The sequence below is a fragment of the Aptenodytes forsteri genome, unplaced genomic scaffold, assembly GCF_000699145.1.
Source record: "Aptenodytes forsteri isolate BGI_AS27 unplaced genomic scaffold, ASM69914v1 Scaffold15, whole genome shotgun sequence".
In the NCBI taxonomy this organism is placed as follows: Eukaryota; Metazoa; Chordata; class Aves; order Sphenisciformes; family Spheniscidae; genus Aptenodytes; species Aptenodytes forsteri.
The window spans coordinates 8,748,236-8,762,561 of record NW_008795129.1 but is presented as its reverse complement, the minus strand read 5'-3'; the positions used below and the strand labels follow the sequence as shown (position 1 = coordinate 8,762,561).

Below are 14,326 nucleotides of genomic sequence, written 5' to 3'. Positions count from 1 at the left end.
TGTCGGCTGTCGGCGGCGTCCCGCAGCCGGAGCGCGGTGCGGCGGGGAGCGAGCCGCTGCCGCCGCGCCCGGCAGCACCTTTCCTCCGCCCACGCACTCGGAGCTCCCGGGGGGCCGGGCTGGACTCGCTCCCCAGCCATGGGCTTCTCCGCCCTGGTCGCCAGCGCCCTGTGCACCTTCCTGCTGCCCCTTCTGCTCTTTCTAGCCGCCGTCAAGCTCTGGAACTTGTACTGCGTGAGCGGCCGCGACCCCAGCTGCCCGCTCCCGCTGCCCCCGGGCACCATGGGGCTCCCCTTCTTCGGGGAGACGCTGCAGATGGTGCTGCAGGTAAGGCGAGGCGATGCCGCGGGGAGTGGAGAAGCGCCCCGGCTCCTCCTCTGGCTGCAGGGGAGGGGGATAAGCAGCGGCTTCGCCGGGCTCCCGTGCCCAGGTGGGAAAGAGCTGCTCTCCCTGCCCCTTCCTCTCCTCCTTTTTTAAATTTACTTTATTATTTCCCCCCCTCCCCTGCCCAGAGGCGGAAATTCCTGCAGATGAAGCGCAGGAAATACGGCTTCATCTACAAGACTCACCTCTTCGGGCGCCCCACGGTGCGGGTGATGGGCGCCGAGAACGTGCGGCACATCCTGCTGGGCGAGCACCGGCTCGTCTCCGTGCTCCGTTCCGTGCAGTGGCCGGCCTCGCACCATCTTGGCCCGGGCTGCCTCTCCAACCTCCACAACGGGCAGCACAAGCACCGCAAAAAGGTACGGCCCCGACGGCGGGCGGGGAGCGGGCGCGGCCGCCCCAGGCGCGGCGGCTGAGCCTGTATCCCCTTCCTCCTCCTCCTCCTCCTCGTCCCCCCTGGGCAGGTGATCATGCGGGCCTTCTCCCGGGACGCCCTGCAGCACTACGTGCCCGTCATCCAGGAGGAGGTGAGCGCCTGCCTGGCACAGTGGCTGGGCACCGCCGGGCCCTGCCTGCTGGTGTACCCTGAGGTGAAACGCCTCATGTTTCGCATCGCCATGAGGATCCTGCTGGGCTTTCAGCCCTGCCAGGCCAGCCCCGATGGCGAGCAGCAGCTGGTGGAAGCCTTCGAGGAGATGATCCGCAACCTCTTCTCCCTCCCCATCGATGTGCCCTTCAGCGGACTCTACCGGGTAAGGCTCCTGGCGGGCCGGGAGGAGAGGGGTGCCCCTGCAGCCAGGGCAGCAGGGAATGGATGGGAGGGATGGCAGTATTGGCCTAAGTCCCACGTTGCTCTCCCTGCTGCCTGGCCAGGGCTTGCGGGCACGCAACATCATCCATGCCAAGATCGAGGAGAACATCCGTGCCAAGATGGCCCGCAAGGAGCCTGAGGGTGGCTACAAGGATGCGCTGCAGCTGCTGATGGAGCACACACAGGGCAATGGGGAGCAGCTCAACATGCAGGTGAGGTTCCCCAAGGCCAGGTCCGTCCCCTTCCCCCAGCCTCTCTGTCAGCAGCATGCTTATTTTTTGGAGCCAAAAGGAGAGAGCAGGAGGCTCAGCCCCCTCTCCCCATGCAATAAACCAGCTTGTGTAGTGCACTGGGGTGCAGAGGCTGCAACCAGGCTGTTGGATGGGAGCACAGGACCAGGGTCATGTCCCCAGGGAGCATAAGTGGTACCCCCATCCTGGCCCCTGGGTGTCTGCTCCAGCCTGGGAGTGATGCACAGCGATGTGGTGGTGGAATGGGTTTGGTGGAGATACTATATTCAAGACCTGTTTTGTGTTCTTCTGTCCTGTGCATAAGGAGCTGAAGGAGTCTGCCACAGAGCTGCTGTTTGGGGGCCACGAAACCACTGCTAGCGCTGCCACGTCGCTGATCGCCTTCCTAGGGCTCCACCACGATGTCCTGCAGAAAGTGAGGAAAGAGCTGCAGGTGAAGGTAAGTGTCTCCCCCAGAGCCATTTCACAGGAGCGGGCAGTGGGAAGGTACCTCCAGGAGAGGTGTCCCAGACAGGGCTCCCCTCGACCCAGGTGGTGCCCTTCTTTTAAGGGGTGGCAGGAAAACACCACTTGCTGAGGGGCAGCTGCTTTGCAGTGCCGGGAGCCCTGGCCACCTGCTCCATAAAAGTCATGGCAGCATCTTCCTTTCTAGGGGTTACTGTGCAGTCCCAGCCAAGAGAAGCAGCTGGACATGGAGATCTTGGAGCAGCTGAAGTACACGGGCTGTGTCATCAAAGAGACCCTCAGGCTGAGCCCTCCTGTTCCTGGAGGATTTCGAGTTGCACTCAAGACCCTTGAGCTAAACGTAAGCAGGGCTTGGGCTCGACTCCTCAGTGCAGCTGCAAAGTACTAGTGCATTCACGTAGCCTATCTGCCTTAGCGTGACCTGCAGGAAGCCAGGAGGGGAGGTGGGGTGCACCGACATGTCCTGTGCTGACACTTCACCTTATTTAACACAGCAAGGCGCATCATGTCTCCTTTCTCTTCTTTTGATAGGGTTACCAGATCCCTAAAGGTTGGAATGTTATCTACAGTATCTGTGATACCCACGATGTGGCAGATCTCTTCACCAACAAGGATGAATTTAACCCGGACCGCTTCATGTCTCCATCTCCAGAGGATTCCTCTAGGTTCAGTTTCATTCCTTTCGGTGGGGGCTTGAGGAGCTGCGTGGGCAAAGAGTTTGCAAAAGTCCTTCTAAAAATATTTACAGTGGAGTTGGCTCGGAGCTGTGACTGGCAGCTGCTGAATGGACCTCCTACAATGAAAACGGGCCCCATAGTGTACCCCGTGGACAATCTGCCTACCAAATTCATAGGTTTCAGCGGCCAAATCTGAGAGCTCAATGCTTGCCTCTGGCTGGATTTCTATATAGCATCTAACGTGTACATAGCAACTTTTTATAGTAACAAAGGCCTTTAAATATTTAAACTTGTAAATGTACAATAGTTATTTATGTCTTCTAAATATTTCAAAAGGCTATGATACTTTTTCCCCCAAGCACTACAATTATGGGTCTCTGATTCATAATTAGATAATGTTATTTCTATAGAAATGTTTCCCCCTATTTAAAAATCTTATTGAAAGCTGGCCAGCTAAGCATTTGAAGACATTTCACAATGGTGTATGTATTAAAAAATATTCTTACAGGCATTTGAAACAATGGTAACTAGCTACTCATCCAAATTACCTAAAATGGTTATTGTCTGAGAATGTTTTCAGTATTATTTGTGTCTAGATCTTATGTTTAATGTGTGAATTTTAAGTTTGATAATAAAGTTTATTTTTGATGATCCTCTGTATGAAGATCTGCATGTATGCTAGAGAGGAGCTTAACTAATGGGTCTAAAGGGTTTGGAGGTAAAGTCAGATCTGCTTTTGTGAATGAACCTAAAATGGTTATTGTCTGAGAATGTTTTCAGTATTATTTGTGTCTAGATCTTATGTTTAATGTGTGAATTTTAAGTTTGATAATAAAGTTTATTTTTGATGATCCTCTGTATGAAGATCTGCATGTATGCTAGAGAGGAGCTTAACTAATGGGTCTAAAGGGTTTGGAGGTAAAGTCAGATCTGCTTTTGTGAATGAGCTATTCACTATTCCTATGCTCATTACTCCCCCCTGCCTCCCACCCCCAATGTGGTTCTCACTTGTGAATAGTAAATTGTTTTAAGTTTTAGCCTGTAAGTGGCAAGAGCAGTGCAAAAACATACACGCTCACTGAAAACGGTATGGAGTGATAGCAAGTGCTACAGGTCTCCTTATCAAGCACATAATCTTGAGCCATAGTAAATAGAAAGTAAAGGGAAGCAGAATAACGTGTAACATGAGTCTTTCTCTGTAGCTAGAGAAAATAGGTTGAGGAAAAAAAAATTCCATAAAGGTCCTCTCCTCCGATATTACTGCTGACCCGTATAAACAGACCACTGGATCTTGTTCTGTGTTGAGTCTGCTGGCTATGAATCTTTACTTACGAAGGTGTCTCTTATCGGCTGGTAGAGCAAATAAAATCTGCTGTGATTTCTTCTTGAAATGTGACAGCTCTGACTAGGTCAGAGATAGAGCATGCATTTGGTTTAAGAACTTCTTTCCTGGAATTCAGCAAAGTGAAAACTAAAAGGCAGGCACTAATGTGAATTGATTAACAGGGAATCAACTGTTGAGATGCGATTCCCCGGGGGTGTGTAAGCAGGGCAGATAAAATGCCCGAGGCATGACCCCTGTTTTGGCTTAACCATAAGGTTTTTTGTGCTCTTCCCCGCCTCCCCCCCCCTCACTACACCTATTAGTCTTCCCTTAAAAGTCAAACAACATAGGCTGGTTCTATAAACATCTACAAAGTAAACCAATGTAATTCAGTGTCACGAACACTTATAGCACCATATAGACTAATTTAGTTTTTTGTTTGCTCCTGGAAAAGAGTCACTTATTCGTTATGTTCTCCCAAGGTCAAAATTAAGGATGGAGTTAAGTTGCTCAAAATCACTGCAGGTGTTTAATAGCATCTGTGAGGTTTTGGATTCTTTTAAATGAGTGTTTCTATAATACATTTGATGTGTTTCCAGATAGCATTTTAAATACATAAGCTTCTAACGTAAGACCTTAGATACAACCTACACATGAGCATATCTATCAAGACTTTTTCATATTCAATTTTTTGTAGTCTTAAAATACAAAAGATATTCTTTTTAGATAGTGCCTGAGTCTTCTTGGTAATGTTTAAAACCTTAAATAATTTTTACTATGCAAACCTCTTGTACTGTTATGTTTTTCACGGATTTGATGAATAATCTCAGTTTAAGACCCCTTTATTACCAATATAGTAGCAGAAAATTGCAAACCCTGATCCTGATTTGGAGGTGGTCTGAAGTCTGGAGAACAGCAAGACTCTTGTATTGGTATCCCTTATTAACATTTTCTTCCTAACATTACAACATTCTGCAAATCCAAATCGATGCTGATATTCTTTATATGTTTTGTTTATTTTTAATTGAAGTCTTTTATATGTGGGAACGTTTTGCATGGTCTTCATATTATTTTAGTTTATATTTTGTTTTTATAAAGAATGGGAATCTAAGTGCTGTCTGCTGTCTGGAGAATACGGAGAATCTGAACACTCTTTCACAGTATAAGTCTAAGGTCATACATGCATTTCTCTGTTTCCTTTTTTATTTTTGAGTCAAGTTTGCAAGGCTTTTATGTTTGGGAAAAAAAATCATATACTTAATTTGATTTTGTCTGGACATCTGGGGGCACATCCTCAGCTGTTGTAAATCATGACAACATAACCTATGTTAGGCACTGCCCCTGTATAATTTATCTCTGTAGTTAAATGCTCTGTCACTGCTGTGTAATTTAGGCATCTCGGAGTTAGCTTTAAACAAGCTATCCCAAGAAATGGTAGCAGCGTAGCTGCAGTAATATGGAGCTCAGTGTGGGTTAATTGCTAAAATATTTGCCCAACTTCTTGAGCAGGTTTTACAACCCCTGCTAATCTCCTCTATGCAGCTGTATCTTGACAGCTTAGATGCTGGCTGCAGACCAGTTTCAGGTGAGCTCTGGTATGATTATATGTAGCTTTGCCTGCTCAGCAGCGGCTGGTGTGGGCACTTGCTAAGCCTGTGGCTGCTGTTTAGGGGCTGACCGGCTCCTGCACCTCCAGCCCCTGCTCCTTTTATTATGCTGGATCCAGGAACTGATCTTGCCGAAAAATTATCTACCAGAAACCCCACTGTTTTTCAGGCACACCAGGTCCTCGCTCCAGCTCCCTGCGCGAACGTTGTTTGTGCTGGGCGCTGCAGCGGAGACCGAGGAGGCAGGAAGAGGAAGCAGCTGCTCCAGCCTGCTCCGCTGCTAACAGGTAGTTCCTAGAGCCATGCTCTAACTTTCCTTTTGCAAGTGTTACCGTGTGTTACTGTAAGTGACTGGTGCTCCACGGCTCACAGACTGAAACACGTTAAAGGGCCAGATTTGGTGGGGAGCACTCCCTCCCTCCTTGTAATTGGGACTGTTTGGGGTATTTCATACTCCACCTCTCCGATAACCTGTCATTTAGAAGAAAAATCTTTGACTAGGTCTCTCTCCAAAAAAAGGCACACGATTCGGTACATGCTATGCTTTGGTCCTGGAGTAAAAAGCCGTGGTTTACATGTAGCATGCTGGTTCTTCTCTGAGGGTAAGGTGGGTTGCTGGAACCCACGCTTCTCCTAAACCCATGTGAATAACAGCTCCTGCCAGCCAGCAGCATCTTTGGTGCTTAGAATTTCTGAAGTCTCTATGAGATGCTAAATGTACAGCTTTTAACAACACACAGTTAAATCCATTCTTGAATAAAAATGACATCAAAGAATGACATTGGTGTAAATTGACATTGAGGAATGCTACTTGATAAATCAATTCCTGATTGAAAGGCAATAGTGTTTCCAGGTAAGGTCAGAACAGGTAATAGTGAATTTTGGCAATGGTTATATGAGTACAGAAAAAATGTGCAAATGAATGCTGAAGACTCATTGGAAATAAAAAAAATATTGCTTGATTAAAAATAATTTGACCAGATTTATTTATTTTGTCCTAGTGACACTAGGACATGTTACTTTCATGTTACTTTCAGCAGCTGAACCAGGAAAGGATTTTTTCTTTTGGTTCATAAAAGCACTTACTGAAGGGACAGTATCATTTGAAGCCTTGTATACTTAAGGTTTCACACTTATTTTTCTGACATTTTATTTTATTTTGTGCCTTTACTACAGGATTCTTTTCCTGGACCTTGCAAGATGAGAGGCTGACAAAAAGGTTGTCCTTCTTTCTACCCCATTTCAATTTATCGTATGTTTTCCTATTTTATTCTGGTCAGTGATTTAGAGTAACCTTTGGAGAGGTACCAAGAAAAAATAATATGTAAAATATTCCATCCTTGACTTTCAAGTGGCGCTTTCCTAAGTGCTGTAAGTCTGTTTTTATAAATCTGCGTCTAGTCATCTTTGAGAACAGAACACTGCTGTGTTTTGTTAATTCTACATGTTGGCAGAGGTGTTCAGGGTGGATGCTGATAAAAGAATATGCCCAAGTCATTTAAAACTAATATACATAAAATTAGACCCCTAGATCCACCCCTTTCTCTTTTTTTAAGCATTAGAATTAATTTTTATGAGGTATAAATTCTCAAAATTTGCTATCTGTCTCAAAGGGAGCTGCACTGCTTAGGCTTCCTGAAAATCCAACTACTTTTGACTTAGTCCCAAATACAGATTAAGTAGCCCAAGTGCAAGCAATCCATTGCAGAATTTCTTTACCTTAAAAATATTACATACCATCTTTCCTAGAACAGTCTAACAGGATCCTATACGAGCCTATAGGATCCTATACAAGGCTGTGTCTCTGCTGAACATTCACGTAAACCAAACTTCAATCTATTGACTTCTGGCAATGTTGGCAATGTTTTTGGAATTATAAAAGGCAGTCACAAATCTTGTGTCTGGGACACACTGCTCAGTAGGGTATGTTCCAGCCCCAAATTAGTTACTTTATTTATGGCTTAAAGGTACTATGTTGCATGTAGTTGTCTTCTCTATTATAACAAAAAAGAGTTTGGATAGCATTTGTTAATCCAGATAGTTTTGTTTGCCAGGTGGTTTGTATTGTAAATTCTCTGTCAAGTTACACATCCAGCATGCAGTGCAAAACATATACAGATTAGCAGAAAAGATTCGAGAAGTTTATTAGTTGCAACCATTAGAGTGATAGATTAGGAGAAAGGAAACATAACTGGCAGCAAGTTTAGAGAAGGCTCATTACTAGACTGGCTTGCTTCACTTGTTTAATAATGTCTTATGAAAAATGTTATATGAGAAGTTCAATGAATAATGCAGCCTTCATTAAGTTATGTAAATGAATGTAACTTCGTGGGTGGGTTAGAAAAAAAATATTTAACAAATCTGTTTACATCCAGAGGGTAAAAGCAGCGCAGACAGCTTTTAAAGAATCTCAGATTAAAATATTTAAAAGGTGGCAGACGAGAAGTTTGGTAGTAGGACGTAACAGTGCTGGTTTAATAGGTGTTTACAGCTCGCCTTGCAGTTGCAACATAGGCAGGGCAACATATTAAGTATTCTCAGTTAATTAAAGTGTTACTTGTTCCTTTATTAGCAGTCCCACAAGGCTGTTTCACTTGTGTATGCTGTTAGTGCCCCAGATACACATGCAGAACTTGTGTGATTTGCAAGGCTAGAAGGATCATTTTAGCAAAAGTGACTTATGACGTACTTGTTTGCCAGGTCATTTTGTTCACAAACACACAATCATTCATACACTGGTTGATTTCAATGCTTTTTTTTTCCCCAATTTATGACCATTTAAGAAAGCCTAAGTCTCCATGGGTTAAGTTTACACTGCCATACAGGCTAACTGCCACAACACGAGAAAATTATAAGCCAAGGACTAAATCAGCTATTGACAACATGCTTTCCTACCACACCCACAAATGCCAACCTTTCTTATGCTTCTCCCAAAACAAATCCTTGGATTTGGGCCTCGCAGCTTACCCAGAAGGTCAAAGATTGTTGGAGGCTGTTTTCGAGCAATGGGGGGAATAAATTCCAGAGTGAGGGCCCCTCACAGGATCTCTCCACAGATAAAAGTAACCAAAAGGCAGTCCCATTTGCACTCTTTCGGGTAGGAGGCAGGTCAGTAACTTTCTGAGGTGGTTGGGAGCTGAAAAGATCGGTGTCGATACGGAGATCTGGGTCCTGAGCAGCGGTCTAGGTACAGCTGAGGCAGTTTAAGGAGGAGATGTGCACAGGCACACATCTACCAAGACTGTGTTAAGTCATCTTTGTTAATGCTGCTTTAAATGAAATAGCTTCCTCCAGGAATCACTATTTTGAGGGAAGAACACCAACTTAGTTTTTCTTTCTGCTTTAGGTGTATAGGGTCAACATTAACTTAGTATATCTGTATCTCAGAAATATATTGCTCTTGTGTGTAAAATGTCAGCAGAACAAACATCTTTTCAGGATTAGATCTGAATTTGCAGTGGAATGATGGTAGGTCTTGGTTTTCTTGGCTTGCTGACTTAATTGACTGAAAGAAGCAAGGGGCTGTGGTATGCTTTACCTAATAGCCTTTATTTTATACCTAGGCCTCTCTGAATCAACAACCTGTCTGTATCCTATGGGAAAGGAAGAAGGGGACTGGATAGTGCCCTGCTAGCTATAGTAGTGCCAGTCTGCGTGAATAGGGTTGGGTTTTTTCCTCTTACTTACCAGTCTACATCATTCACCTACTCATAAAACACCCTGCTTCTCTCCAAAGCTTCCCTTGGAAGCCGAGGGACCACAGAGTAATTGGAAACTGTGCCCTGACCTGGCAATAGCCTCCTCTTTTGTGAATTGTCCTTAACTTTGACAAGAATGGAAGGAGATAGGGTGGGAACAAAGGGGAACCACCAGCGAGGCAAACAGCCCCACCGCTCCAGCACCGTACCACAGCCCTGGCTGCATAACACACAGGTGATTTTCACCCTAGTGTCATCCTTCTTGTCCCGACTTCTCTTGCTCTTTGGTGTCGTTGTATTAGATATACATTATTGGTGTTAATCATGCTGCCTACAGCACTGCAGCAAGCTAGCACATGCATTATAAATCTAGCAGTAAAAGAGAAAAGTTCATTAATCTTATCAACAGATTGCTTGAAGTAACGGCATGTCGTGACCTTTTTGCTCATTGTATGAAATGAAATGGCTCAGATTCGTGACATATCTGAGGGAACCTTTCCTCTAACTGGGACTGGGAGCATGCTGGTCACTGAAATGCACTGATTATCAGTCAGCATTTCTAGAAAAAATTGCAAATTTCAGCCATGGGGACATACACAGAAAAGTACATTTTACAGAGACAAGTTACATGCCTGAAAGTGGAACCATCCACTTTTTATGGAATTGTCTTATCGTTCTCCTGTTTTGCATACTGTTAGTACTTTTTTTTTTTAATCAACAGTTTACAGATGTACTTATTATCAAAGTATTTAGAAGGAGAGAGAGGAGACGGGCCGAGCATGCTGATGAGGAAAACCGAGAATCCTTAAGCAGTCAAAGGTACTACTTGTTTATTTTGGTGGCTCCTTGGTGATTGTTCTTTTCACCTTTTATTAACCTGCAAATGGATTAGTCCTCGTAAACTAAAGAGGAGAGACCAGTGCACAACCCACTGCTCCACAGATAAGGTCACAAAGAGGGGACGTGTCCCGAGTACAACCTCAGAGAAGAAATAGAAGTCTGAAGGCATTTACACTAGGCTGCCATTGCGCTTTACTAGCCCTACTGTGATTTACCGTATCAGTTCAACTGCTGACACCTTTATGTCCCTCCCTCCTATCCCAGCAGGCCACAGAGACACAGTCCATGATAGATGCTGGTGAACTTTTCCTCTGATCACCTTCTGAAGAACTTTCCCATAATCTATTGTTTTCTATCACAGTGGAAAACAAAACAAGGTTTTTTTTGACTTTCAGTTACCAGCTATTTTGCCCTAACTTTAAAGCAATGTACTGAATTTATTACATCAGTGTGAAAGAAGTTTTAAACTCTTGTCTCTTTATCCTACTCCCTGAACTTAACATGGTCCAGAGTAAATCAACGTAATTGCTGTTAGACCTACATTGTTGTGGGAATGTTTTATATTCCATGTTGTCAGTTATTTAGAACAGTTAATTGAAATTGCAAACATAAAAAGAGGAAAGCTACAGTTAAGAAATTAACTTTTTTTTTGTGCCTGTGGCTACTGTATGAATTATATAAAGAGCTAACATTAACTTTAATGTAAGACCAAAAGTGTCTGGAATATCTAAAAGAAAAAATACAGTTGTGGATTCAAGGCAAGTATTTCCTTTAATTGACCAGATAAAAATATAAGAACTCATTCTGGATTGAGAGAAGCAGCTGACCTAGCATTCTTCTCCATAACTCAAAAATACTTATCAAAATGTTGCATTTGCTTCTAAATAAATAAATGCCACGGGCTGCACCTGGTTTTGTCTCATCAAAATTCAGCACCAGTATTACAGCATGAAGGAGAAAAGAAAGTCACAGCAATGTTAAGAAGGGGCATATTGAAGAGAGTGCACTTGGAAGAGAAAAGGGGGAAACTGCGCTGCAAACTCTCTCCTGCAAGCGTTCTTCCTCCGAGTACGCCCTCAGCTAACTTCCTTGCTATTGCAGCCTGCGGAAAGGGTGAGCAGAAATGCATGTACAAGCAAGCTTGTCCTGCATCCAGAAGCATCAGTACGCGTGTAATAGGGAGTTAAGGAGCGGCTGGATTGGGAAGGAGATATCGGGGAAAGGCTGAGTCAGCGCCTGCCAGTAATGTTCTAATTGCAGCGCTGATCAGCTTCATCCTTTCAGCAGAGAATTACGTTTGAGGAGGTCTACGATCAAAATGTTCCTAAATATGCTTTCACTGTCTTCCCCAAGGCTCTCTGCCCTCTCCGGGTTCTGACAATACAGTGGCGCATTAATCTGCTAGTTCCTGTATATTGATGGCAATGAACAATTTCTGTTAAAACAGGATTTTCATTGCAGTGGCCCATGAGGCCACACTTTTAGTGTCAGGCTGTCTTTCACACCAAAAGATCCTACTCTGTAGTTTGACTCTGAATGTGGGACAGTGGTGAGTTTAGGAAAGGCACAAGGAGGGAAAGGATTGGTGTGAAAGATTTGGGCAGGATGCAACATTACACCTCATCTTCTGCAAAACCAGGCAGACCTCACAGTTGGCCTTACTAAACCAGAGACCTTCTCTGAACATGCCAGACTGCCACCATGTGTCCTAGCCCTGCCCTCTGGGTGGCAAAAGAGGTGCCGTTGCTAGAGTGTTCTCACTGACAGCTGCTTCCCAGCGAACCCTCTGTGTTAAAAGAGAGCCCTAAGATGAGTCTCCTTTGCAGGACTCACCCCTAATGCAGCTCAGCCAGCCGAGCAAGCAGCTGTGCAGTGCTGGAGGGGTTTCTCTCCTCGTGCCCTACCACTCAGAGTTTCATAGGGCCAGCAGCCTTCTTTCAAGAAAGGTGCAACCTCACACTTTACAGAGAGGTTTGTTTCTTACCCCCAGGAAGAGGAGAGCAGGGTTGTAAACAAAACTCTTACAGGAGAAAATAGTAGGTTCAATTGCCTTGGCAAAGACGCTTAGGAGGTCACTGTTGAGTTACAGCTGTTAGATACACCAGTGATGATGGTCCCAAAGCTTTTTACTTTACAGCTATCACACTGGAGCTGGCTTACAGTGATGCAGACTCAAAGTGGTTTTCTTAGAATTATTTGATAATTGCTTTCTTATAATTAACATTGCTGTAGAGAAAGATTTGGCCCAATGTCTTTTAACAAATTAAATCTTCATCTTGCTATTCTTTCTTCATATACTGAACTTCATACTTCTCAAAGCCCTACTTCTGAGCTCTGCTATATCACTGTGGCTGGCTGTGGTTTTGGAACAGTTGTTTTCAGCAGAAGTGGCAAAAATACAATAGTGATATTACAAACCAATCCAATCCTGTATTCCTGAATTCCTTAAAACTAACTGTTTACTTTATCTGACAGCATGAAGTCTGCAGTCAGGTTAGACATAGAAATATTTATCCACGCTATACAAATGTATATAGTTATACATCTAGCTATATAAAGTCAGGTAGAAAGATGTAAAATGTTTTTTATCTTTGCATTACCTAGACTAGGGAAAGAAACAGAGATACGTTGTGGAATTGACGTTTGACCTGTCACCTCTAAAGCACAGTGTGTCCCCCACCTGGCTGCTGCACCTTGTTTGCTTGTTTTTCCCAAAGGCTGGAGGAAGCACAAGGATTTCGGAAGAAGCTTCTGGATCAGACCCACCGTCCTTCCAGCCAAAGCAGAAAAGGGGCAGGAGCGGGGTCAGGCCACCAGCTTGGGACGAGGTCAGTGTGGCTGCCCTCCTGCCTGCTCAACTTCTTTGGACAGAGAGGACATAGGTATGCTAAGAAAACAGTAAGTGAGGAGAGCAGAAACCTAGCCCTTTGCCTGCTAGTTTTACTGAACACTTGTGCACTTTGCAGCTGCTGTAGGCTGAGCTGGTGCAGGCACCAGGGCCACCTCCCTGTCAGCTTCCTCCTCTCCCATCCTCCTTTGACCTCCTGCATGTCCCTGATCCCTAATATCTGCCCCTGCACTGTGGCTTCTCTTCCCTCCTGCAGATGCCTGGACGCTCTGAGGGTAAATGTGGTTTCATGTCTCCTGATGCTCCCTGCACCTCTTTCCCCTGTACCAGGTTCTCCTACTGGCAGGCTTTCCCTTTCCCCTCATCCCCCATAGCAGTGCTTTCTGTCACTAGGCTCCCATCTGAATTCCCTTCCCTAGTCTCCTACCCCTAGTGAAGGCAGTCTCTCCAGTCTTTATTTGTCTGGGAAATAGCTCATTTAACTGGGACAGGGAGGATGGGCAGAGATGAGAAAGAGCCATTGTTATGCTGAAAGCAGTTAATGGGTGCCACCAGACACTTGTGTGATCTACAGACCGTAGCAGAAGTCCCTTAAGCTGTGCTGGTGCTGTCCAGGGCACAAGGATTTCCCACTTCTCCCTTCCCGTTTTTCTGATTTTCCTCCAGTTGAAGAAGGGTCTGGCACTGGTCTACACCATTTCTTGGCATTTTCCAATGGATTTGATGGTGTAGTCAAAACACACCATACTACAGAGGGAGAAACACCCTCGGGTTGAGAAAAAGGCGTTACGAAGTGTCATGAAAGACTTGAGGCTTTGGCTTTGGAGAGGGGTTTGTAGAGCTGGGCAGGAGCTGTCCTGCGTGGGAAGGACTGACAGCTGAAGCTGCAGACAGGGCTCCGTGTCTTCTTGGAGTTAGCTGTGCACTGGGTGACTGTTTGGAGGAGGGTGGGATTTGGTGACCCTGGGCCCTTGCTTTCTCGTGAGTGTTTAAACATGCCATGAGACAAAAACAAAATTCACATTTTTCCAGGAGAAAATGCATTTTTTATAGGCAGATGCTGGGCCTTCAGCAGATGTGTCATTCAGCTGCATGCTCTGAGTGTCCCTATTTGATTAAGGAAATCTTCTTTTGTGTTTCTGTAGAAATTTGCCTCAATTTGAAAATTTTCACAACTCTCAATTGGACCGGAGCTTTTATGGTTAACTGGCAAAAACACTGTCAATTTAAAAACCTAAATAACTCAGGCTTTTACACCAAAAATCATTCACTGTCATATTTCTTTCACTTTTCAGGGGGCTGCTGTTGGAAGCAATGTGAATTGTTGCTCACTTTTTCAGTTCTGCTGTCTGAAGACTTGGAAATTACTTAAATTTTCACTTTTTTTTTTTTTTTCCCCTTTTTCCCCCGCTCTCTTTCTG

At 44.8% G+C, this 14,326-nt stretch overlaps 1 protein-coding gene across 1 annotated transcript; it reads left to right on the top strand.

Moving 5' to 3' along the window:
- The first annotated feature begins 128 nt into the window (after positions 1–128).
- On the top strand, positions 129–3,239 carry LOC103897667 (cytochrome P450 26A1). The gene is made up of 7 exons (XM_009277770.1): positions 129–327; positions 513–743; positions 849–1,136; positions 1,258–1,407; positions 1,751–1,885; positions 2,099–2,251; positions 2,443–3,239. Exons 1-7 carry the CDS (start codon positions 139–141, stop codon positions 2,782–2,784), a joined length of 1,488 nt encoding a protein of 495 aa, XP_009276045.1. The 5' UTR covers positions 129–138; the 3' UTR covers positions 2,785–3,239.
- The last annotated feature ends 11,087 nt before the right edge of the window (positions 3,240–14,326 follow it).

What these genes read in the sequence shown, in the direction of transcription:
- LOC103897667 (XM_009277770.1), top strand. Translation starts at nt 139, where the DNA reads ATGGGCTTCTCCGCCCTGGTCGCCAGCGCCCTGTGCACCTTCCTGCTG. An exon ending in AGCACAAGCACCGCAAAAAG is followed by an intron (nt 744 to 848) that starts GTACGGCCCCGA and finishes CCCCCTGGGCAG; the next exon opens with GTGATCATGCGGGCCTTCTC. An exon ending in CCTTCAGCGGACTCTACCGG is followed by an intron (nt 1,137 to 1,257) that starts GTAAGGCTCCTG and finishes CTGCCTGGCCAG; the next exon opens with GGCTTGCGGGCACGCAACAT.